This window comes from Pongo abelii, chromosome 1 (genome assembly GCF_028885655.2).
Source record: "Pongo abelii isolate AG06213 chromosome 1, NHGRI_mPonAbe1-v2.0_pri, whole genome shotgun sequence".
Lineage (NCBI taxonomy): Eukaryota > Metazoa > Chordata > Mammalia > Primates > Hominidae > Pongo > Pongo abelii.
In genome coordinates this window covers 190,692,325-190,716,292 of record NC_071985.2, presented here as the reverse complement: position 1 = coordinate 190,716,292, position 23,968 = coordinate 190,692,325, and the positions used below count along the sequence as shown (strand labels likewise).

The window sequence follows — 23,968 nt, the reverse complement described above, 5'->3', positions numbered from 1 at the left end:
GCTGGAGTGCAATGGAGCAGGCTTGACCTCCTGGGCTCATGATCCTCCTACCTCAGCCTCCTTAGTATTGGGACCCACAGGTGTGCATCACCATGCCTGGCTTTTTAAATTTTTTTTAGAGATAGGGTCACCCTATGTTGACCAGGCTGGTCTTAAACTTCTGAACTCAAGTGATCCACCTGCCTTGGCCTCCCAAACTGCTGGGATTACAGGTGTGAGCTACTGAGCCTGGCCTAGCTGCTTCTTGATGCCTTTTCTCACACCTCACATCCAATCCATCAGCAATGCCTGTTGGCTCTACTTTAAAAATAGGCCCCAGACACCCCTGACAATCCACCACTCTCCTTTTTATTTGTTTTTAGAGTTGGGATCCTGCTTTCCTGTGAAGGCTGGAGTGCAGTGGGGCGATCATAGCTCACTGCAGCTTCAAACTTCCAGGCTCAAGCGATCCTCCTGCCTCAGCATCCTGAGTAGCTGGGACTACAGGCATGTGATACGTCTCCTGGCTAATGTCACCACACTCTTTCTTGACCAATCTACACCGCCACATTGGCTTCCTTGTTTTTCCTCCACCTTGGACCCTGACTTGTTTTATTTTCTACCTCAAAGGGTTTTACACACACACACACACACACAATTTACATGTGTTATCTGTCTCTCCTACAAAATACAAGCTGTATGAAGGTGGGGACTTGTTTTGTTCACTGCCACGTTTCCAGCACCTGGCACTTAGCTGGTGCTGAGTAAATAAATATTGATTGATGGAAGAAGTGAACACTCATGTGCAGGTTCCTACACTCAACGCCCTGTAGCATCTCAAGCACAGTAAAAGCTCTGGACCTAGTACCAGGGATGTAGCCAGAGAAGCTGAATCTCCATTTCCAGCGTTTCCTAGAGTGTGTCGTCCTGCACAGGGAGGCTGAGATACAGGACACTGAGGCCAGACGGCAGAGCAGGAAGCATGTGGCTGACATGGGGGTGACGTGCCAGAGCACTGCTGACCGCCGCTCCCTGCCAGAAGAGGATTAACAATAATCCCAACCATTCACCCAGAGCTTTACCATTTACAAAAGTGTTGTCACATCCGACATTGCATCTGGGCCATACAGCTGCCCCAGAAGGTGAGCAGAGGGAGGACTATGATCCCCATTATACAGATGACAACCCCGAGGTGCTGAAGGTTAAGTGTCTGGCCTGTGGCTGCACAGCAAGTGGTCGAGCCAGGTGCCAAGCCAGGCCTTCCCGTCCCACACCTGCCACTGGGTCCTGCCTAGAGCAATTTTTATCAAGTGAGACCTCTGGGACAGAATGGGCAAATTTCCACTGTCTGAACAAACCAAGTAAAAAAAACCATGAATCATTTATTCTTTGGTTGTCTACACAGACACTTAAATACTGTATCGCTGTCATGCAGCGGCCTGTGGAGGCCCCTGGGGGTGGCTGGGCCTGTGTCCTGAGCCCTCAGCCAGATCCAGGGGGTGCGGTGTCTGGTCATGTCCACTCCAAGAGCAGCAGCACCATGTAGAAGGCTGTGAGCAGGGTCCCCTCGGCTGAGTGGCAGACGTAGGCTCACTGCTCTGCAGCCCTGAGGGGCTGGCCAGCTCAGAGTGCAGGAAAGTTCCTCTCCATGGGTCTAGTCACCCATCCATCTGACCTGGACGCTGTCATAGCTCATCCTTGGGCTTCGATTCACTGTCTGAGAGAGACTGTGGTGTAGGTTCGGGGGGGCCCTGCTGGGCATCCAGGGGCTGCTCCTGGGAGAGGTCCATCTCTTCTGGGCTGAAGAGCATCTTCACCAGGTCATCTGCCTGCACCCTGTCCTGCAAGGACAAACCCCTGTCCATTCAGAGAGGCCTCCGGACCAGACACTCACTGTCTCTCAGCTGCTACTTCCCAGGGGACAAGGAAGGTTCCTTAATGGCCCCAGGCTCATCTCCTTCCCAGCAGGTCCTACTCTCTGAACAAGGACAGCTGAAGTGGGGCCCAAGGAGGGAACCAAGAACTCAGCATCGCTCCTTGTCTTGACCTCTTTCCCCACCTGGATCCCGTTCACAGCAGGCCCAGGGAGGACAAGGCAATGTGACCATAATGACAGGGCATTGGAGCTGGTGTCCCAAGTGGTCCTTTCGTGTCTCAGCCACTGGCAATGCGATTGGGGAAGGGAAAGGCAAACCAAGGGCGCTCTGGGAACGGGTCACCACAGCACCAGCTGCTCTCACCCGCTCGCTGTGTCGAGGGTCCAGGGTGAACCACAGGGCGATGGCACAGCGCTGCCCCCTGGTGACAGCCTTCACTCCATGTGGGTTTTCAGTGCCTGAAGAGAATCCCACGGCTCTTCCACACTGAGGCTGCACCTCTGCCTAAGGGGGACAGAAAAGGAGGGGGGTTGCACAGGACAAAGACTGTAATCCACTCTCAGAAGAGACATGGGCTCGTTAGGGCTCACGACCAAGGGCAGCTCTTCAGGTTGGCTTCCCTAAGGCCAGAACTAAAGAGAAAGGGTGACTGGTTAGAGGAGTGATGGACACGTCTCAAAGCCCCTCTGGTTGGGGGAAGGGTACTGCCCACTGGGAAGCCTGGTTGGGTATTTTTGTCCACCGCACTTTGGGAACATCAGCTGTAGAAAAGAGACTTTTTATCTCCCAGGGACAAGGACAAGGGAGCACTCACTGTCACGGTCTTGGCATCCAGTTCAGTGAAGTAAAAGTTTCCGCCATCGAAGTCCCCATTTAGGTAAAGGATGGCGCTGGGAAAGGCAGAGACATCTCATCATGGCCCTTTCCTGCCTCCCTTTCCCCTGAGCCTTCACCTCCAGGTGCTCTCAACCAGCAGCAGGAGGGTGGCTTTGTGTGGGAGGGAAACCTTTAAGAACCTACACTGATGCCGCATAAACTCCACCTTTCCACTCTGCACCCTCGCCTTAGAGTCCCCTGTGCCCACTCACACTACTGTTCTTGTCACACCACGCTATGATTCCCTCTTTGCCTATCTTCTTATCCAGCGGGTTTGGGGGATAAAGGATTGGACTCTGGGAACAGCTAGCCCCAACCAGTGTGTGTGTGCTAGGTTGGGGTAGTAGAGTGCAGGGCACTGTGGGGCCTCTGAGGAGGGCACAGACCTCCTCACCCTGCACCTGCCCCGCACTCACCTGTAATCCCGGAAGGTGTAGGCTGGGGGCTCTTTGACACACATGAGGGTCTCGGCATTCAGGATGCAGTTGTCCACGTGGACTGGATGACTATCATCCTTCCTCTCTGCCTGGACCTCTGGGGCCAACGTCACACGTTAGCAAGGGAGCACCTCGGGAGACGGCATAGCTCTCTTCTTGGCAGGGGAGGTGTTTCCCAAAATGTGTTTGAGTCTATGGAATGCCCAATGAACTAGGGGGGTGTCTTTGGCTAAGCCACAAGCCTAGGGGTCACGACAAGTCTGCAGGCTTCCTAGGACAGTTCTTGGCAGAAGTGAGCAGGGTGTGGCAAGCAGGAATGAAGGGCTCCAACCAAGGGCAGATCCTGGGCAGAATGGCACAACTCTGGTTTGTAGCTGGACTTTACAAAATACAAAGGCCCAGGGAAGTGAGAATGAGGGGTCAGGAGGTGGGACGGACGCAGGGCAGAGTGGGTCAGTCCTCCATCAGGACTGCAGGAGATGGGGCCGAGTGGCAGGAAGCAGGGCAGAGAAGAGCTGGCTAGCAAAGGGAAAGCACGAACTTCAGTGGGGCTCTGGGGTGGGGTGGGTGGAGAAACCATGCAGGGAGAAGGTCACGAAAGGGAACAGACCGGGATCACTGTCAAATGCCAGGCAGACCACGTCTTTCCCCAACGCAAACCTTTGGCTTCTCTGTGTAGGCACTGTCACGTTGTGGTGGGCACCTCCTTCTCCATTCCCACTTGTTCAGCCAGTCACCAGGTCCTGTCCATCCACCTCCTGCACCTTCCCGGGGCCTCGCTTCTCCCTCCTCCCACTGCCACTTCCTGAGTTTAGGGCTTTGCCCTTGTCCACAGAGGTCATTGCTGACCAGCTTCCCTTTTTGGTTTGAAATCTCTCCGCACACACAGCAGCAAAATGAATCCTTTAAAAGTCAAGGCCCCACCATGTCCTTCACTACTTGATGAGGCCTCCCTGGCCTCCTGGCGCCTGTGCCTGTGCTCTCCCACCGGGGGCTTGTGACATACCCAGTTGTGTGTCTGACTGGTCCCTTTGGGTGTGCCCAGATTCTGACAGAATTCCAAACATCCTGAGGCAGAGGAAAGCCCTCTGATCTGTGCTACCTACCAACGGCCGTCAGTGCCAGAGGCCTGCTGGAGGCTCCAGTGTGACAGAGCCGGCTCTGGGTCACATGGGATCCTTGCAGCACTGGCCGAACCTCTCCCCTTCTCGGACATGCAAAAGGGAATGTGGGTGGGCGAGGGAATGAGGAATAACCTCCAGGCCACTCTCACTTGTAGATCACGCAGCTCTCTCACCAATTTGGTATTTAACAATTAGTAAAAGAGAACCTGCCACATAGCTATGGTTGAGCTAAAGGATAAAAATTCCCTTGAATGTAGCTCTCCAGGATTTGGCACCTTTCTTAGTTCCCCTGACTACCGGGCTGCACAATGCCTCCACTCCTGTGCAAACACCGTCCCACCACCTGGAGTACTCCATAATCGTATTCATCCTGCAAAACTGCCATCACTTCCTCTGGGAAGCCTTCTTTTTGTTGTTGTTATTATTTTTGCTTTTAACAAACCCTTCTGTTGAGGGCTGTCTTTCAACAGATGGCAGCGAGGGAGCTGCTCACCTATGTATGAAACCTCGACCCGGAAGCAGGTCCTCTACGAATGGTTTAGTGCCAGCTTCCCCATGAACGTGCATTGTGTGACGAGTGAGGGGTGGCCACCTTTCTGGCTGCACCCCGTTTCCCTCTGGGAAGCCTTCTTGATCCCCAGGTAGGTTGACTATAACTTCCTCCATGCTATGTGGCATGCATCACACTGGGATGCCACCCATGTGTTTACATGGGTTCCCCAACTGGAGAAAAGGGACCGCATCCTATTCTCTCTCTGTCTTCAGCATCCAGCACAGAGCTGAGGTGCAGCACGCGTGGGGGGTGCTGCAGGGGTAATGAGGCCCACCTTCGATGGCAGTGCGGCACACCAGATGAGAGTAGGAAAAGTAGAGGGGCGTATCCAGGCGGAAGTAGGACTCCATGATGCGCCGCACCTTCTCCGTCACGTTGTAGTACAGGTGGGCACTCTGCAGAGGAACTTTGCCTTCTTGCCCCAGCTGCCAAAGAGACAGGTGGTCAGCTGCCCTGAATGCCTGATACAGTTTGGCTCTGTGTCCCTACCCAAATCTTATCTTGTAGTTCCCATAATTCCCATGTGTTGTGGAAGGGACCCGGTGGGAGATGACTGAATCATGGGGGTGGATCTTTCCCGTGCTGTTCTCATAATAGTGAATAAGTCTCACGAGATCTGATGGCTTTAAAAAAAATGGGAGTTTCCCTGCAGAAGTTCTCTCTTTGCCTGCTGCCATCCATGTAAGACGTGACTTGCTCCTCTTTGCCTTCCACCATGATTGTGAGGCTTCCCCAGCCACATGGAACTGTAAGTCCAATTAAACCTCTTTCTTTTGTAAATTGCCCAGTCTCGGGTACGTCTTTATCAGCAGCGTGAAAACGGACTAACACAATGCCCCTCTTTAGGCCGCCAGAGACAATGAGGACCAGGCCCATCCCACGTCCCCACATCCCCACTGAAGCTGCAGCCTCTGCTGCCCACGCCCAATACCCCTACCATATTCCTCTTCCTCCTCTCCTTCCTATCTCTCTTTATGAGCATGCTGTGCATCCTGCACAGAAGCACAGCCCTCTGGAATCAGCCTTTCTAAAGAAAGCATTCTCATAGCTTTGGCGAACAGTCTTATCCTGCTCACTTTGTTCTGATTACACTCAGTCTAACAGGATTCAAAAGTGAACCTCACTCAACATAACTCATCCTCGCTTCCTGGCAACAGGAATGTTGGCAGGGGGACCCTCTTCACCTTTCCTGCCACCAGCCCCAACTCTTCCTCAAAGCCTGAGCTTCCCCCTTCCCCACCCCTTTCTCCACACTCTAGAATGCCCAGTGTTGATCTTACCTTGAGGGCTTTGAAGACAGTGACACCATAGAACTTTTCATTGGGAGTATGTGGGGAGGTCTGACCCCGGTAGCCATCTCCTGAGGTTGCTGCCACCTACAAGGCCCAAAACACAAGGTGATGTTAGCCAGGGCAGCTGACGGCTTGAGAAGAGGTGGCCAACTGTGGCCAGGAAGAGGAAGGCGAAGGCTACCACCCAAGGGGCACTTGGTTGGGGGATGCTGGACCCTCGGGGGAAGGTGCAGTCACTGGGCTTCCCTTACGTTGGTCAGTCTCTGCAGCTCCTGACACTCGTGGTCAGAGATTACGCCATCCATCACCACCCGCTGGGAACCATTCAGGAGTTTGGAGTTCATGGTGAGACTGATGCCTTCATACAGCAGGGGGCCACCTGTAAAGCAATGACAAAACTCTAGCTAAATCTAGCAGCAGCTAGACTAAGGACTCTCCATTGGATATTGCCTCCTCGTCACAAATAGAAATTCCAGCTGTTTCCTTTTCACCAGCAGAATCTCCCACTAGGTCATTTTCAAAGGCAGAATAGTCTAGAGGACAGAACATAGAGCTGAAAGATGAGATTCCCAGTCCCAGCTCCATGACACACTGTTGGCTCTTGGGCCATGACACACTGTTGAGGAAACATCAGGAACACAATCCTAAAACATGAGCTCCGGAATGAGGAAGAACTGACTTTGACTCCTAGATCCTCCATTGATTAGCTGTGTGACCTTGGCAAGTTACTTAACCTCCCTGAGGTTAATTTTAATTAATTAAAATGTTCTCATCTGTCAAACAGCATCTACCTTAAATGTTTGATGCCAGTATAATGTTAAGAACAAGGAAGGCAAGTTAAAAGCTTAGCACAATATTTGGCACATGGTAAGTCCTCAAAAGTTTGGCTACCATGATATCATCATCATTATTCATTTAAAATAAGGATCTTGCAATCTGCATGACTCACCTCTCAGTTATAAGAATCAAGAGAAATAACAAAGTGAAAAGTGGTCTGAAAACAAAGGAATGCTGGACAAATTCATTTCATATGCTAATCGTGTTTAATTAACCACTGTTAATTTAGCAACTACAGGGCAAAGGTCAACATTTCTTTCCTACAGTTCTCATGGTGTTTCTCTGTGCTAGGGACATACTAATACTAGACACTCAGTTCAACACCACTCGATAACTGAGGCCTCAGTGTGTACCAGGAACTGTGCCAGACAGGGTGAGAGATGAATCCTAGAAGACAGTACCTGTTCTCTAACAATTATGTAAATAACTAGCACAAGACAGACCATAAATGCCCTAAGAAGTTCAAAAGAAAGGAGGGGACTCCAATCATCTGGGAGGTTAAGAAAGGCTTTACGGCAGGGCACAGTGGCTTATGCCTGTAATCCCAGCACTTTGGGAGGCCAGGGCGGGCGGATCACAAGGTCAAGAGTTTGAGACCAGCCTGGCCAACATGGTGAAACCCTGTCTCTACTAAAAATACAACAAAATTAGCCAGGCATGGTGCCACATGCCTGTAATCCCAGCTACTTGGGAGGCTGAGGCAGGAGAATTGCTTGATGATCCCGGGATGTGGAGGTTGCAGTGAGCCAAGATTGCACCACTGCACTCCAGCCTGGGCGACAGAGTGAGACTCCGTCTCCAAAAAAAAAAAAAAAAAGAAAGGCTTTGCAGGGTGTATCTCAGATGCCCTCATGGGCAGGGATGGTGGGAAGCGTACTAGGAGAGCCAGGCATAAACAGACTGGTGGGCAGTGGGCGGGCTCACAGAACAAAGTGCAGTCCTGTGTGAAGAGAAGGTGTAAACAGGACAAGAGTAGAACATTCGGTTAAGGGGCAGGCACGGAGGATGGGTCAGAGGCCAGTGTCTGGAAGACTGGCCTAGCTACCTTGTGTGGGCAAGGGCAAGGACAGGCCAGACGAGGAGAGGGTGGGTGCAGATAGGAGGTGCCAGGGCCTGAAGGAGGCCTGAGGCAATGAAAAACGGAAAAGGCTGGGGAGAGAGCTGAGAAGCACTGCAGAGCAGAGCCACAATCAGTAGGCCTTCCCAGCAGCTTGCATAAAACGGGCACAGGAGGAAGAGGAGCCAAAGGAGGCCTGAAGGCATTGAGTCTCGGTAACGGGACGAATGGTGAAAACTGGGAGAAAACAGTTTGGGAGTGGGGAGACAGGATGAGTTAATACCTACGGAAGTGGACAACACTAGTCACTCGTGTTTCTGTGACACAGGAGTCTCATTTCTTTCTTCTCTCTTTTTTTTAAAGATGAGGTCTTGCTATATTGCCCAGGCTGGATTCAAACTCCTGGGCTCAAGTGATCCTCCTGCCTCAGCCTGCCAAGTAGCTGGGATTACGGGTGTGCACCACTACATCCTGGAGTCTGATTTCTGAGCCAAAGGATGATTCTCAGTGCTCTTTCCAGCTGAAAGTCCCGCTGGTGAGTTAGGAAGGATGCCCACTGAATTTGCACCCTAAGGGTGGCTGGCTCATGGTGAGCTCTGCAATGCTGGGGTGGGGCGCTGCCTGGCAAATGTGGGGTGACCTGCCTGGCTCCCTGACAACAGCCAGACATGCCCCTATCTCTGTCCTCTCACCTTCCCGGGTCAGTCTGCTCACATCCAGTGACTCCTTGGTCTTCTCTTCCACAAGGGTCTCGATTTCCTTCATAAGGTTCCCAATCTCCTGGGAGATGCGTACGGCTGTTTCCCGTTCTGACCTATGAGCACAGCCGCTCTGAGGACTGCATTCCAGGGCCAGCCCTGGGCTCCACCCCGACTTCCCAAACTGGACCTGCCCACCCCTTGCCAGGAGTTCACATCTGCCTGGGCTCAGGAAGCCTCAAGTGCTTCATCAGACTGATCCAACCATGCAGTTTCTTCAAGGTCCTCACTTCTGTTTCTCTTGCAATCTCTTGGGAATCACTTCTTCTGGAGTCCATGAATCCTAAGTAGGTCAGGAAGAAATGAAAAAGGTAAGATGATCTACTTAATCTTCCAGGTGTCTCAATGCATAAAATAAGGCCCACAGGAGTAATCCAGCTTATCACCCTCTTCCTTTCAGGAGACAAAATGGGAGGTTTCCACATCTAAGTCCCTTCTAGCTGCCCAGTGTTCCCCTTTCATCTGTCTCTTATCCCTGCCTTGCACAGATCCCAGGCTAGGCTCAGCCTCCAGCAAGTTTTCTCTCAGAATTGCAGTGTTCCCCTCCTCCCCATTCATCTCCCCCGCTCACTCTTTCCCCGCTCCCTTCTGGCTCCTGTACCCTAGCTCACCGGATCCACAAAGGGAATTCCGAAAACATCATAAGCGAAGAAAAGCAGTTCTTTTTCCAGTAGGCTTCGCTGTCGGTACTCCTTGGCACTCTGAGGGTACAAAGGCAAACAAATCCCCCAGAACTCAGCCCTGTCTTTTAACCTCTGGGAGTTCCCCTCCGTGGCACCCCACACTGATGCTCCCATGTGACCTGAGGCCTCCTCTCCCTACCAATGCTTTCTGTCTGTTCCCCAGTTTGAGACAAAAGTCTAATTTCTGTGTCCAAGGGTTCCTCTGCCTGGCACAAGCAACAGTACCTCTGAGGTACTGGAATAACCAGGCTTTCCTTAAGAGAAAAAGCCCTGCTCCTCCCCCATCCCAACCCCCATTAGTCTCTAGGACAGATAATCTGATGATTCTCAAAAGTGGAAATATTCTTCAAAGAAGGAGAATTCCTTCTTGATTTCTATAGGAGTCCACAAACCAGGAAAAGGAATCAGGCATGAGGCAACTGACATGTTATTCATTTGATCTTTATAGCCACATCTGAGGTTGATACTAGTATGCTCATTCTACAGAGGAAGCATCTGAGGCACAGAGGAGATGTACCACTGTCTAAGGTGACACTACAGGACACGGGAGAGCAGCGACCTACAGTCAAACCCAGGTCTTCTGTTATCTTTTTCTTTTTTTTTCATAGCAGAATATGCATTTGGACAGACAAAGCCAGGTCTTTACAGTCCTAAAGCCCATGTGCTTTCTGCTCTGCCACCTGCCTCCTCTCAGACCCTAACCAGACTACGCCCCTCCCTGAGGATGAGCAGCTGCAGTGGGAGGGCCTGGCACTCTGGCCTTCCCACATGGACTCCCGGGCAAGGCTTACCCAGGGCAGGGAAACTGAGTACCTTCCGGGGTCACATCTTTCCCTAGGTGCCCTGCTAATCTCCAAGCAGCAGGAGGAGGAAGAGAAAAAGAAGACATCATCAGTTGAAATAAAACATGAGGCAGTTCAAGGAGGAATTAAAGGAGTCAATGAATCCTATGTCATCTACTATATTTACCTAAGAGGAAGAGAGACGTTTTCTCCTCAGGAGTTTACATTACTGGCTTCTGTCACCAAGTGCTATGTTATCTCATTTAACCCTCTCCAATGACCCTATAAGGCTGCTACGAAGCAAACCCCACTTCCATCCTTTATTCATTCGATGCTGATTTACTGAGTGTCAGCCATGTGTCTGGAGCTGTGCCTGCACTGGGGCCAAGCAGCGAACAGATTGCGGTCACCATTGACTGGCCACAAGCCACTGCACAAGTTACTTCATCTCTCAGATGCTAACAGTTCTCATCCCTAAAGTGGGAAGAAGAGTGCCGACCTTGCAGGGCGGCTGTGATGATTAAATGAGATGATGGATAGAGCCCACCTTGCACAGAGCTTCGCCTGGACAGGGGCTAAACAAATGTTAGTTACCTTCTTTCCAAAAGGGGACTTCTAGTTAAAAATGCTAGATTGGCCACGTGGGTTTATTTCCCCACTCCCCTCAGACTCCCCTTAATGGCCATAAGGAAGGCAGGGAAAAGGTATTAACCAAGCAAGACAAAAGAGACTGGAAGTGCCATCTTAAAGCCAGATGGTCACCATCTAGCGGCTAAAGAGGACAACTACAATGACAACCCACACGGAAGGGGCAGCAAGAGGCTGTTTCTACCGGAGGCTCTCAGACTCCAGAGCTCGGAAGGAAGAGCCTGGGTGTCTCCCTTCAGCGCAGCAGTCTTTGTGTTATACAGATATTTCTCCTGGTTTTGGAGAGAGACAGGGAAAATGCAGAAAGATGGGAGAGAACAAACAATGGCAGGAAGAAGAAGAGATGGGAAAGAAAATGGAGACAGAAAACAGGTGAGCAGAAAAAAAAAAACCCAGTATTAAGTGAAAAATGATAGATCTTGGCCAAATAATACCGAGTGTCCAAGTTAGGGGTACCAAGAGGGGAAAGAATATGCACACCGCGCAGTTCTGCGGGACTCAGAGAATAGACTTCTGGGCCCAGATAATGCTAACTGAGGCTCCTGTGTACTCCCTACACTCCCTCCCTGTGCTCCCTTCTCCTCTGAATAACAAGCTGAGTGAGTGAACTCACATCTGGCCCCGACGCTGACACCTGGCCCCTGCCCTGCACGTGCAGCGCTGACTCCCCTCTGCTACCCTACTCTTCCACCCTCAGGTCTGAGTTCAGCTGGCAGCTGTCATAACAGAAGGAAATCTCTCACCTCACGGGGGCCGATGGATCTAGTATGTTCTTCTCCAAGCATAGCTGCATAATAGGCCAAATTTTGGTTCATCACCTCGTCATTGGGGAAGAAGAGAAGATAGGTCTTGGCACATTCAACAGCCTGTGTATAATTCCCAACTGCAAAGTGGAAAGAAGAATGGCTGAGAGGAAAGAGTCAAAAGGAAAGGATCAAATCCTGGCACCAGGGACCACTTAGTGTTCAGTCTCCACAAAGCTTGAGGCAATGGCAGCATGACAAGGTGGTGCCGGCTGCTTAACATGATGGCCTGATTTCAGGGTCAGGAGTTATGGAATACACATAGAATGTGTGATTAATTTTAAGGTGAGGTGGTCAATGTCCTCAGGGCTGCCTAACAATGAAACAGAAAAGAATCAGAATTCTCTGCATGCCCACATCTTTTAAGATTTACAAATAATTCCAATACCCCTTAATATTTTGCCTCACTACACTCAATCATTAGATCAATTTCCCTGTCTTCCTACTTTCTTTTTTCTATAGATTTTCAGAAGACAGGGAAGATTACAATAGAAGATTGTCTCTTTGGCAAAATAGTTCTTGTTGATATTTGTTAGTCACCTCAATTCAACTGTAAATATTGTACACTCATCAATATGTTTGTAATGATTAGCACACAGTAGGAACTCTGCAAAGAGTTGGTTTTCTGGGTATTAACTGGCAGCCCCACAAAAGCATCAGTGCTATACCAGGGAGAGGGCTGGCAAATGTCTTCTGAGCTAGTTTAAACAGTGGCATATCCTTATTTTGCTATTAACTTTAATTCAAAAGCAAAAATAGATTACAAGTTATAGAAGGGACAAGAGATGAGGTCCTAAGTCTCCCTCCCCCAGCTTTTTGGGTTGCTGGTATTGGCTTCCTAGGCCAGTTGTTTATAACAAACTACCCAGGGATCACTTGGCATGGTGCCTCCCATAGCTACTGAAAGAAGCCAAACACCTTGAGGAAGTAAGTGGCTGTAATCCCTGCCCACCTTGCCTTTAGCTTCTTAGTTAGCCAGCAGAGAAAGAGGAAGGAAAGCAGGCCTTACTGTTATAGTAGGCAAACTGCAGATAATTATAATGCGATGGGAGGAAGTCTTCAAAGGGCTTCTCTCGACTTGGGTGGGAAGCAAGCTCGGTGACGCAGTTCTGCTTACAGCTGAGGACCTGGATATAATGATCTGAAAGGAATCAAAGAGAAGGAATAACTATGAGGTCACTCTTTAGGACTCAAATTCTGGTTAAGATGAACAAATTCAAATGGAAGCAATTTTTCATAAGCTTCTCAGATTTAATAAATTGAGGAATGAGGGTGAAGATTCCCCAATTGTATTATCAGATGGTGACCTTAGAGTTCCAGGAGGCCTGGCTGAAGGTCTGGCTCTGAACTGCACGCACCTGTGATGGCCTGGAAGAGGTCAGCGTTGTACTCAAGGTAGTTGTAGCCATCGTAGTCATAGGGCCCTTCGCAGAGGGCACGGCACTCCTCATAGGCCACAAAGTATTCTTGCAGCGCCGCCTCTAGGTGGGGCACAGCTTCCTGTGGCTGTTCCTCTGAGTAGAGTCGCACTCCCAGTCGAAATTCTTGCTACTGGGAAGAAGGAGCACTCACATGCAGGCCACAGAGAAGGAACCCTCTCTCTTTGCTCTCAGCCACCTTCACAGGGGTCCTAATTTTCCTGTTCCTCAGGTTATGGATGGCAAGGGGTGACCTGGGTACCACTATAAAATGAAGGCCTTTTGTAAATGGTCTTTACAAAACATTTAGCTCTGGAAATTTAAAAACATTTAGCTCTTTTTTTCTTTTTTTGAGACACAGTCTCACTCTGTTGCCCAGGCTGGAGGGCAGTGGCACCATCTCAGCTCACTGCAACCTCTACCTCCTGGGTTCAAGCGATTCTCTTGCCTCAGCCTCCCTCGTAGCTGGGATTACACCGTGCCCAGCTAATTTTTGTATTTTAGTAAAGATGGGGTTTCACCATGTTGGCCAGGCTGGTCTCGAACTCCTAATCTCAAGCAATCCTCCCACCTCGGCCTCCTAAAGTGCTGGGATTATAGGTGTGAGCCACTGTGCCTGGCCAAAAAACATTTAACTCTTAATCTGAATGAAAGATATCTGGGAGTTCATTATGATTTTCTTGTACTTTTCTTCCCCTCCTCCCCCAATTAGTGACAGATTCTTGGACTTTTTTTTTTTTTTTTGAGTCGGGATTTTACTCTTGTTGCCCAGGCTGGAGTGCAATGGTGCGATCTTGGCTTATCGCAACCTCCGCCTCCAGGGTTCAAGCAATTCTCCTGCCTCAGCCTCCAGAGTAGCTGGGATTACAGGTGTGCACCACCATGCCTGGCTAATTTTGTGTTTTTAGTAGAGATGGGGTTTTGTCATGTTGGTCTGGCTGGTCTCGAACTCTTGACCTCAGGTGATCTGCCTGCCTTGGCCTCCCAAAGTGCTGGGATTACAGGCATGAGCCACCGTGCCCGGCCCAGGTTCTTCCACTTTTTTGTAGGGCTAACGGTTTTCAAATAAACACAACTTACTTTTTGTTTTGTTTTGTTTTGAGACAGAGTCTTTTTTTTTTGAGACAGACAGCCCAGGCTGGAGGGCAGTGGCGTGATCTCGGCTCACTGCAACCTCCACCTCCTGGGTTCCAGTGATTCTGGCGCCTCAGCCTCCTGAGAAGCTGGGATTATGGGCATACACCACCACACCTGGTTAATTTTTGTATTTTTAGTAGAGACAGGATTTCACCATGTTGGCCAGGCTGGTCTTGAACTTCTGGCCTCAAGTGATCCACTCACCTCGGCCTCCCAAAGTGCTGGGATTACAGGCGTGAGCCACCACGCCCGGCCGACACAACTTACTTTTTTTTTTTTTTTTTTGTGATGGAGTCTCGCTCTGTCACCCAGGCTGGAGTGCAGTGGCGCAGTCTCGGCTCACTGCAACCTCTGCCTCCCGGGTTCAAGTGATTCTCCTGCCTCAGGCTCCTGAGTAGCTGGGAATACAGGCACACACCATCACGCTCAGCTGATTTTTGTATTTTTAGTAGAGACAGGGATTCACCATGTTGGGCAGGATGGTCTCGATCTCCTGACCTTGTGATCCGCCCGCCTTGGCCTTCCAAAGTGCTGGGATGACAGGTGTGACCCACTGCACCTGGCCACAACTTACTTTTAAAAGTCATTTTTTTTTTTTTTTTGACTCTTGCTCTGTCACCCAGGCTGGAGTGCAGTGGTACAATCTTGGCTCACTGCAACCTCCGCCTTCCGGGTTCAAGCTATTCTCCTGCCTCCGCGTCAAGCAGCTGGGATTACAGGTGTCTGCCACCATGCCTGGCTAATTTTTGTATTTTTAGTAGAGATGGGGTTTCACCATATTGGCCAGGCTGGTCTCAAACTCCTGACCTCAAGTGATCCACCCACCTTGGCCTCCCAAAGTGCTGGGATTACAGGTGTTAGCCACTGCGCCTGGCCTAAAAGTCGTTCTTATATTGTTTCTAACATTCCTGTTTCATAATTAAAATGTAAGGAACCGTAAGTGCTCTATAAAATGCTATATCATCACAGACAGTCTCTCCTTTGGAACAGACTTTTCCTGCTAAACAAATAGAATAAGAACATTGAGGGATACTGTAACATTTATTGTAGTGAAAATCAAAAACATACATGACCAAAAAAATGTGACTAGTGAATTAATATAGTCTCTGCATAAGATGGACTATCTTGAAGCCATAAACAATTATGTTTTCAAATAAAACTGAAGACATGAGAAAAGACTCACGATAATAATGTTAGTTAAAAAATGATGATGGGGCTGGCCATGGTGGCTCACACCTGTAATCCCAGCACTTTGGGAGGCCAAGGCAGTAGGATCGCTCGAGGCCAGGAGTTTGAAATCAGCCTGGGCGACACAGTGAGACCCTGTCTCTACAAAAACTAAAAACAATAGCTGGGTGTGGTAGTGCACGCCTCTAGTCCCAGCTATTTGTGGGGCTGAGGCAGGAGGATCACTTGAGCCCAGGAGGTCAAGGCTGCAGTGAGCCATGATCACACCATTGCACTGTAGCCTGGACAACAAAGTGAGATCCTGCCTCAAAAAAAATTAAAAAGATGATAAAAAATGCATAAACAATATAACACCAAATTAGATGAAAAAAATTATATACGGAAGACTTAACAAATAGGGCAAAATATAAACTAGTTTTCTTAAGGTGGCGGTATTACAAATTACTTTTTGTTTTATACTTACCTACATTTCTACAATGTTATACAATGAACATTTATTACTTCTGTAATGTAATTAGAAAACAACCTTAGTAATGTCATTTAAAAAAAACAAAAAAATGCATGCCTGTAGTCCCAACTACTCTGGAGGCCGAGACTAGAGGGTCTCTTGAGTCCAGGAATTTGAGGTTACAGTGAGCTATGATCAAGCCACTGCACTCCAGCCTGGGTGACAGAGCAAGACTCTGTCTCTAAAATAAATTTAAAGAGAAAGAGAGAAAGAAAGGGATAAAGTTTTTTCACCATATGGGGTTGAGTCTCAAGATCCTTGAAGTCGGCCTCCTTCACTCCAGACATGGTTTGGTAATAGTCTAGGTTCTGCCGCATTTCCATGTGCTCAGGATTGCCCACGAAGAAGGTGTGTGCTGCGGCGACAGCTTTCTCCAACTTGTTGATCTAAGAATGAAGCAAGAGAAGGTAGGTAATGCTCACATCCAAACTCTGAACATTTGTGTCCACATGACCAGTCCACATAAACAGGAAATCCCTGCCTCCCTGAGCCCTCCACTCAGCATGCCCAGCCCCTGCCAGCCCCAGGAAGCACACCTATTGCAGGAACTACCCACGACAGATTAGGAGCACAGTGCCCTGGGCAGATTTGTAGCTCTTTCCCAAGTCAGATTTAGGGGTTCCCCAGATTATAGGAAGTAGCAATGTTCTATTTTAAAACAAAGGTCATATTGTATGGGGAGTGCTGTGAAAGACTGACTGCCCACATAATATGTTTTCATGCCGGGCGCCGTGGCTCAGGTCTATAATCCCAGCATTTTTAGAGGCCGAGGCAGGTGGATCACTTGAGCTCAGGAGTTCAACACCAGTCTGGGCAACATGGTGAAACCCTGTCTTTAAAAAAAATATAAAAATTACATGGTACTGTATGCCTGTAGTCCCAGCTACTCTGCAGGCTGAGGTGGGAGGACGCTTGGGCCTGGGAGGCAGAGGTTGCAGTGAGCCAAGATGGTGCCACAGCACTCCAGCTTGGGTGACAGAGCAGGACCCTGACTCAAAAAAAAAAAGAATACATATATATATATTTCATGAATCAAATGTAATGCCTGAGCTGAAGAAATTCTGTGGCTTCAAGGATTTAGGGGTAGAGAAAAAAGAGCAGCTAACAGACTATGCCTAAGAATTTTCCTAGAAAAAAATTTTTTTTTTGCATAAAATAAAATGAATTTTTGAGACATTTAGGGAAAAGGTGGATAGCTAAAAATTCTAAGGTCCTTTACTAAGTCCAGACATAGTATTTTCTGACTCAAAGCTCAGGGCTCATGAGGTTCAAACAAATAGCTCTAAGAAATCTGAGGGGGTGGTTGGGGGCCGTAGCTCATGCCTGTAATCCCAGCAGTTTGGGAGGCCGAAGGGGGCAGATCTCTTGAGGTCAGGAGTTTGAGACCAGCCTGGCCAACATGGTGAAACCCCGTCTCTACTAAAAATACAAAAATTAGCTGGGCGTTGTGGTGCACACCCGTAATCCCAGCTTCCTGGGAGGCTGAGGCAGGAGAATCGCTTGAATCCGGGAGGCGGAGGTTACAGAGAGCCGAGATCACAGCACTATACTCCAGCCTGGGTGACAGAGCGAGACTCTGTCTCAAAAAAAAAAAAAAAAGAAATGCAAGGGGGAGAAATAGGCTACAGACCACAACAATGCCCACAGCAATGGACTCCAGCATGTCAAAGTAACACAGGTTTCATATATAGAATCCAAACAAATAAATCACTGATGATCTAGTAATTAACTATGTGGACACTGGTATCAAAGAGACCAGCCGTGGCCAGGCACGGGGGCTCACACCTGTAATCCCAGCACTTTGGGAGGCTGAGGCGGGCAGATCATGAGGTCAGGAGTTTGAGATCAGCCTGACCAACATGGTGAAACCCCGTCTCTACCAAAAATACAAAAAATAGCTGGGCGTGGTGGCGGGTGCCTGTAATCCCAGCTACTCAGGAGGCTGAGGCAGGAGAATCGCTTGAACCCAGGAGGCGGAGGTTGCAGTGAGCCGAGATCGCACTATTACACTCTAGCTTGGGCAACAAGAGTGAAACTCTGTCTCAAAAAAAAAGAAAAGAGGGCCGGGTGCGGTGGCTCACGCCTGTAATCCCAGCACTTTGGGAGGCTGAGGCAGGTAGATCACAAGGTCAGGAGATCGAGACCATCATGGCCAATATGGTGAAACCCCGTCTCTACTAAAAATACAAAAATTAGCTGGGTGTGATGGCACGTGCCTGTAATCCCAGCTACTCGGGAGGCTAAGGTAGGAGAATCACTTGAACCAGAAAACCAGAAGTCAGAGGTTGCAGTAAGCCGAGGTCGCCACTGCACTCCAGCCTGGCAACAGCGAGACTCCATCTCGAAAAAAAAAAAAAAGAAAAGAAAGAAAAGAAAGAAAGAAAGAAAGAAAAGAGACCGGCCAGCAGCACATCTGGGCTTAATGACTCACTGACTGGCTGGGCAGTAGACAAGATACTTAAAGTTTACTTTCTAAACTCAGTTTCCCTAATCTATCATCTGGAGACAGCATTCTCTAGCTATCTCCTAGCATTGTTGAGAGTTCAACGAGATAATATGCAGCCTGTAATACATGGTGCTGGGCACAGATTAAGTGCTCAATAAATTTTAGGTGGTATGATTAATATGCTAAGAAAACTTATTTTCTTATCAATGGTACTAGTAAAGGCACACTAAAGGAGTCAGCCCTGGTTAGGTGACCCAAGGTAAATAACTCCCCATCTCTGTACCTCAGTTTCTTTAACTGTAAAATTAGAAATTTTCTCAGGTCTGTCCCTTTTATGGAATTACTCTATCTCTTGTGTCTTTCAGCGCTGCTCCTGCCTTTCTCTGTTCTCCCTCATGTCCTCACTCCTCTCTCCATCCCCAGCCTTCTTTACTCCCTAAGCACTGAGGTACTTAACCTCCTCTCTTGTGGACAAATGCCTGTCTCCTAATCATGTGCCACCACCTTCTCCTTCTTCCAAGGCTCATTCACCATGGCTTTCAGAATAAGCATTTTAAAACCCAAATCTGAGGATGGCTCCCTGCAGTCCGCAGAATTCTCTTCCAAATCTGGCCTCACTGACCTTTCTAGCCTCCTCTCCTACTACTCCCCACACACATCTCGACATTGCAATCACAACAGTTCATTTTTTTTCCTGAATACATCATGCTTTGGTTCTACTTTTCTCTCTATCTGGAGGAGCCTTCTTTCCTCTCCCCCTGGCAATACTTAGGACAGGCTTCAATATTACCTCTTCTTTGAAGTCTAATTTCTCTGAGATAAAGCTAGAGTCTCCCTCCTTTGTGCTCCCACAGCCCTAAGTATATGCCCTTGCAGTAGCCCTTACTACAGTAACTCTTAACAGCAAAGCAAGACAAAGCAAAGACGTTAGTCGAGTATTTAATTACTTGTACAAGAACTGGAATGCAGTAGGTATGCAATACATGTTTGTCAAATAGTTTTAGAAAGTGCTATGATGAAGCGACATAACCAAAGGCATAACGCAATTATTTTGATTTCAAGTCCAGCGCTCTTCCGAGTAACTAGGAAAAATGAGGGGAACTGTGTAGGCAGAATGCTGTGCAGGGGTGGAAATCTGAGGTCCCCAAGAGTCTCTAAGTCTTTCTTTAGGTCGAATCGAAGGTCTTTTAAACTACAGATACAACAGATACAATGCACAACTCTTTCTCCCCCCACCCCCAATACAGTGGGACTAACAACAGCATCTACCTGACAAGATATTGTGAAGATTAGGGCAAATGCGTTAATAAATGCAAACTGCTTAAAATAGTGCCTGGAAGTATGTGCTGGCTATCATCATCATCATCATCATCATCGTCACCATCACCACCACCAAACAAGCCTGGAACGCTCCAAGCCCAAGTGTACACTTGGACACATGGCACTCTGGCATTCCTAAAAATACTCATTTTCTTTGTAAACCTGGCAGACTAGCCAGAGGGTCCCCCCCCCCACACACACACAGAAAGGGCCAGGCAGCCCCTGCTGGCGACGTGGCAACCTCACATCCTGAAAGAGAGCTGCTGAATTAAACAGCAGGAAAAGCACCACTGGAAAACCAACCGGAAGGGAGATACTGTAGACCGCTACTAGCTTCTCACTCGGACACTTACAATGACATCAGGATGGGAGACCCAAACTGCCGCTTTAATTCCTTCCAGGAGATTTCCCAGGGAACAAAATGACCATGAGTTTTGCTTGGCCTGTGCCCTAACCCCAGGCTGGACCTTTGGGGTTAGCATCTGCCCATGCCAACTGGGCGAGGAAGGTCTCCTGCCAGGGAGCAGCTCTCCCCAGCTCCGAGGAGAGCTCCCCAGCCAGGAGGCCACTTTCCCCTCCCTGCAGACACTTCCCCGATCCCCCAAGCTCCCCAGGTCCCCTGCAACACTCCTCTCCCCAGAAGGACCCCGGCCGCCTGGCTCCGGGAAGGTCTGCACCTTGAAGTAGGCGACCTGCAGGTAATTGTAGGGGCTCCGCTTGCGGAACTCCAGCTCCATCTCTTCGCTAAGCGAGTGGGCGGCGGGCGGCCCGAGGCAGCGGCGCAGGCAGGCGGCACGGCGCAGGAGGCCCCCGAAGAAGCTCAGGTCGCGCAGGGCGGCGGCGCCCGAGGCCTGGGCCGGGCTGGGGGACCAGTCGGGGTCCAGCTCCCACGGCAAGTCGGCGGCACACTGGGTGCGGCAGCGCAGGCGAAGGGCGCGGAGGGCTGCCCGGGAGCGCAGCGCCCGTTCCATGCTCAGGACCACCCCGGGCCAGTCCCCGCGCGCGTAGGCTGCGGTCCCCTCGGCGAAGAGCAGATCAGGCGTCACCATGCCCCATCCTGCCTCGGACTCGACCTCGGCTTGGGAGGCAGCGGCCACGAGAGCCAGCAGTGTGGTCAGCAGCTTCAACACGCGTGCCGCCATCGCTCCCCCAGACCTAACGGGACCGCCAGCCACCCGCCACGGAGGCCGGAGTCCCACCCCCGGCGAAGGCCCGCCCCCGGGCAAAGCCCCACCTCCCAAGCCGGGCGGCGCATGCCCACGAGGCTTGCACCGCCTCTTTTCCTTTCAGTCAACCCGGATCCCCCCGCTGGCCCTCAGCGAATCCCGGCGCGTCAGTCGGAGCCCCGCCTCCGAGCTCAGGCCTTGCTCAGTCGAACTGTCGCCCAGTAGACAAGAAAGACGGAAGCTCCGCCCACGCGCCTTTATGCGCAGGCTCTTCCGACTCGCCCAGCCCAGGGAGTGGGGAGGATAAGGCGCTGTCATGGAGGACGCCGCCGCGCCGGGGCGGACCGAGGGGGTCCTTGAAAGGCAAGGAGCTCCGCCAGCTGCAGGCCAGGGAGGTATGCGGGGCGGGAGTCAGCAGGGGGAAGTCAGCCCCCGCGAGGCAGCCGGTCTCGGGGCTCCGCGGGAGGCCGACGGCGGGAGCTCACGGCTTGTGTTCCTGGGTGTGTGTCGCAGGAGCCTTGGTGGAGCTCACCCCGACTCCCGGCGGCCTGGCCCTGGTGAGCCCCTACCACACCCACCGGGCCGGGGACCCCTTAGACCTCGTGGCGCTCGCAGAGCAGGTGCAGAAGGTGAGGAGGCGCGGCCGGGGCAGCGAATAACCATCTTCGTTCACGTTGTGCTCTGCGTCTTTCGGCTCAGACTTCACTACCACCTATGGTGGGGGTGGCATTTGCTCTTGTCTCCATTTTACAGACGAGTAAAGCCGACTGTCATTGTGAGTCGGTGGCCTGATTCGAATGACCTTCTGGGACCAACTGCAACTTGAGTGCCCATAATCTTCCTTCGTGGGAAGGTTTACACAACACTTTAGTGTTCATTATTTCATTTGCACTTTAGGACAGCCTTGTGAGGTAGGCAGTACAGAGTTATTCTTCCCATTTGACACAAAGAAAAGTTCTTCGGGAAGTTTCAAGGTCCGCTTATTTTAAGCTGCTTCGCATAAGATCTTTGTTACCTGAGAGTTTAAACATCTTCTAGCAGGGCAAGGACTCCAAGTTTAGTCCTCATTAAACACAGTATTCCCAAGCCCAGTGTTTATATATGGATGGCCAAAATAAGTCAAATAAGGAGGAAATGTGAAATAATGGAAAAAACACTGGAAGTTTGGACACATGAGTATTAATCCCACTTTTGATACTAACTTGCCGTGCGACTTAAGGCAGATTACTTCTCTCTGGACCTTAACTATTTTATCTATGAAGTGAAAGGTTTGAAGTAGGAGAGCTCCAAGATCTAAAGTTTTGTCATTATTCAATGAAAAACCAGATTCCTTCTTATCTCTTATCAAGACTTCCAGTTGTACACCCTCTTCAGTGTGCACAGATGGAGGGTCCTGCTGTTTTAAAAATTATGATGGCCCCTTATCCCTGTATACACTATCAGATTTGGCCTTGATTATGTTCCAAAGTCTTTGCTTTGCTTAAAATTATTTAATGTGCTCAAATTCCCTCACATCTCTTTTTTTTTCAATGATCCTAGAAATCCTTCGAATCCTTTTTTTTTTTTTAAATTAAGAAAAATTCAGATACGCAGGAAAGCTCCTTTAATTCAAAACTTGGCTTGCTTCTTTTTGAAGAGCTGGGGAGCAAAGTGCAACTTTTATGGATTAAGAGAATATGCATCTAGTTAATCAGATTACTCTTATTGGGAGGGAGGTTGGTAGGGACAGAATCTTGTGCACACAACATATTCATGTGCTATTGAATGACTATCATGTTTGTTACAATGGCCTGAACAGATGGAAGAAAGAACACAGTTTTTGTCTTTCATCCTATAATCTTGTGAAATACAGAGGATGCATTATTATGCTGCCTCTGTTTCCCCAATACAATCTGTATTTGAGAAGCTGAAGAAAAAAAAACTTTAGAGACAAACAAATTGAATCAAACATATTTACTATCTAAAATGTACTTTTTGGCCAGGTGCCGTGGCTCACACTTGTAATCCCATCACTTTGGGAGGCCAAGGTGGGTGGATCATTTGAAGTCAGGAGTTCGAGACCAGTCTGGCCAACATGGTGAAACCTCGTCTCTACTAAAAGGTGTGGTGGCTCATGCCTGTAGTCTCAGCTATTCGGGAGGCTGAGGCACGAGAATTGCTTGAGCCCAGGAGACAGAGGTTGCAGTGAGCCGAGATTGCACCACTGCACTCCAGGATTGGTGACAGAGTGAGACTCTTAAAAAAAAAAAAAAAAAAAAAGAGGCTGGGTGTGGTGGTTCACGCCTGTAATCTTAGCACTTTGGGAGGCTAAGGCAGGAGGATTGCCTGAGCTCAGGAGTTGGAGACCAGCCTGGGCAACATGGCGAAACCCTGTCTCTACTAAAATACGAAAATTAGCCGGGCATGGCGGTGTGTGCCCGTAGTCCGAAGCTACTCCAGAGGCTGAGGCGGGAGAATTGCTTGAACCTGGGAGGCAGAGGTTGCAGTGAGCTGAGATCACACCACTGCACTCCAGCCTGGGTGACAGAGCAAGTCTTAAAAAAAAAAAAAGGAGGGTGGGCTGGGTGCAGTGACTCACGCTTGTAATCTGAGCACTTTGGGAGGCCAAGGCAGGCGGATCACGAGATCAGGAATTCAAGACCAGCCTGGCCAACATAGTGAAACCCTGTCTCTACTAAAAATACAAAAAATTAGCCGGGCATGGTGGCAGACGCCTGTAATTCCAGCTACTCATGAGGCTGAGGCAGGAGAATCACTTGAACCTGGGAGGCAGATGTTGCAGTGAGTGGAGATTGTGCCACTTCACTCCAGCGTGGGTGACAGAGTGAGACTCCGTCTCAAAAAAAAAAAAAAAAGTACTTTTTTAGCAGGACTGACCCAGGTATTGGTGTGTGTTCAGAAAGCTCAGGAGGCCTGGTATTAAGGCATGAATTTTGGAATCTGACGTGTGTTCAGATCCTTTGCTGTTTATTATCTGTGAAACCTTGGACAGGTTGCTTCATGTCTGTGAGTCTTAATGGCTAAAATGAGGAAGTAAGGTTATCATCTCCAGCTTCATAAAGGTGTTGTGAGAAGTAAA

General features: G+C 49.5%; 2 protein-coding genes across 5 annotated transcripts in view; one reads left to right on the top strand and one right to left on the bottom strand.

Moving 5' to 3' along the window:
- Positions 1-1,341: 1,341 nt before the first annotated feature.
- On the bottom strand, positions 1,342-21,040 carry P3H1 (prolyl 3-hydroxylase 1). 3 transcript variants are annotated; one of them, XM_024252333.3, is made up of 15 exons: positions 20,401-21,040; positions 16,191-16,343; positions 13,065-13,254; positions 12,716-12,847; positions 11,647-11,786; positions 9,402-9,491; positions 9,021-9,073; positions 8,725-8,846; positions 6,390-6,517; positions 6,127-6,222; positions 5,121-5,271; positions 3,149-3,266; positions 2,671-2,746; positions 2,220-2,360; positions 1,342-1,820 (listed from the first exon to the last, which is right to left on the bottom strand). In XM_024252333.3, exons 1-15 carry the CDS (start codon positions 20,863-20,865, stop codon positions 1,665-1,667), a joined length of 2,211 nt encoding a protein of 736 aa, XP_024108101.2. In that variant the 5' UTR covers positions 20,866-21,040; the 3' UTR covers positions 1,342-1,664. The 3 variants fall into 3 exon arrangements, with proteins under 3 accessions (XP_024108101.2, XP_063569003.1, XP_054392754.1); XM_063712933.1 differs by having other exon boundaries at positions 1,342-2,360; positions 20,401-20,865; XM_054536779.2 differs by lacking the exons at positions 1,342-1,820; positions 2,220-2,360; positions 2,671-2,746; positions 3,149-3,266 and adding an exon at positions 3,285-4,072 and having other exon boundaries at positions 20,401-20,865.
- Positions 20,937-23,968, top strand: part of C1H1orf50 (chromosome 1 C1orf50 homolog) — a 22,520-nt gene continuing 19,488 nt past the window's right edge. For both annotated transcript variants that reach the window (XR_008515567.1, XM_002810957.5), the window contains exons 1-2: positions 20,937-21,284; positions 21,403-21,518. Coding sequence is in view for 1 of the 2 variants with exons in the window: in XM_002810957.5 (XP_002811003.1) it covers positions 21,206-21,284; positions 21,403-21,518 (195 nt within the window). In the remaining variant the exon portion in view is untranslated. The remainder of the gene's footprint in view (positions 21,285-21,402; positions 21,519-23,968) is intronic.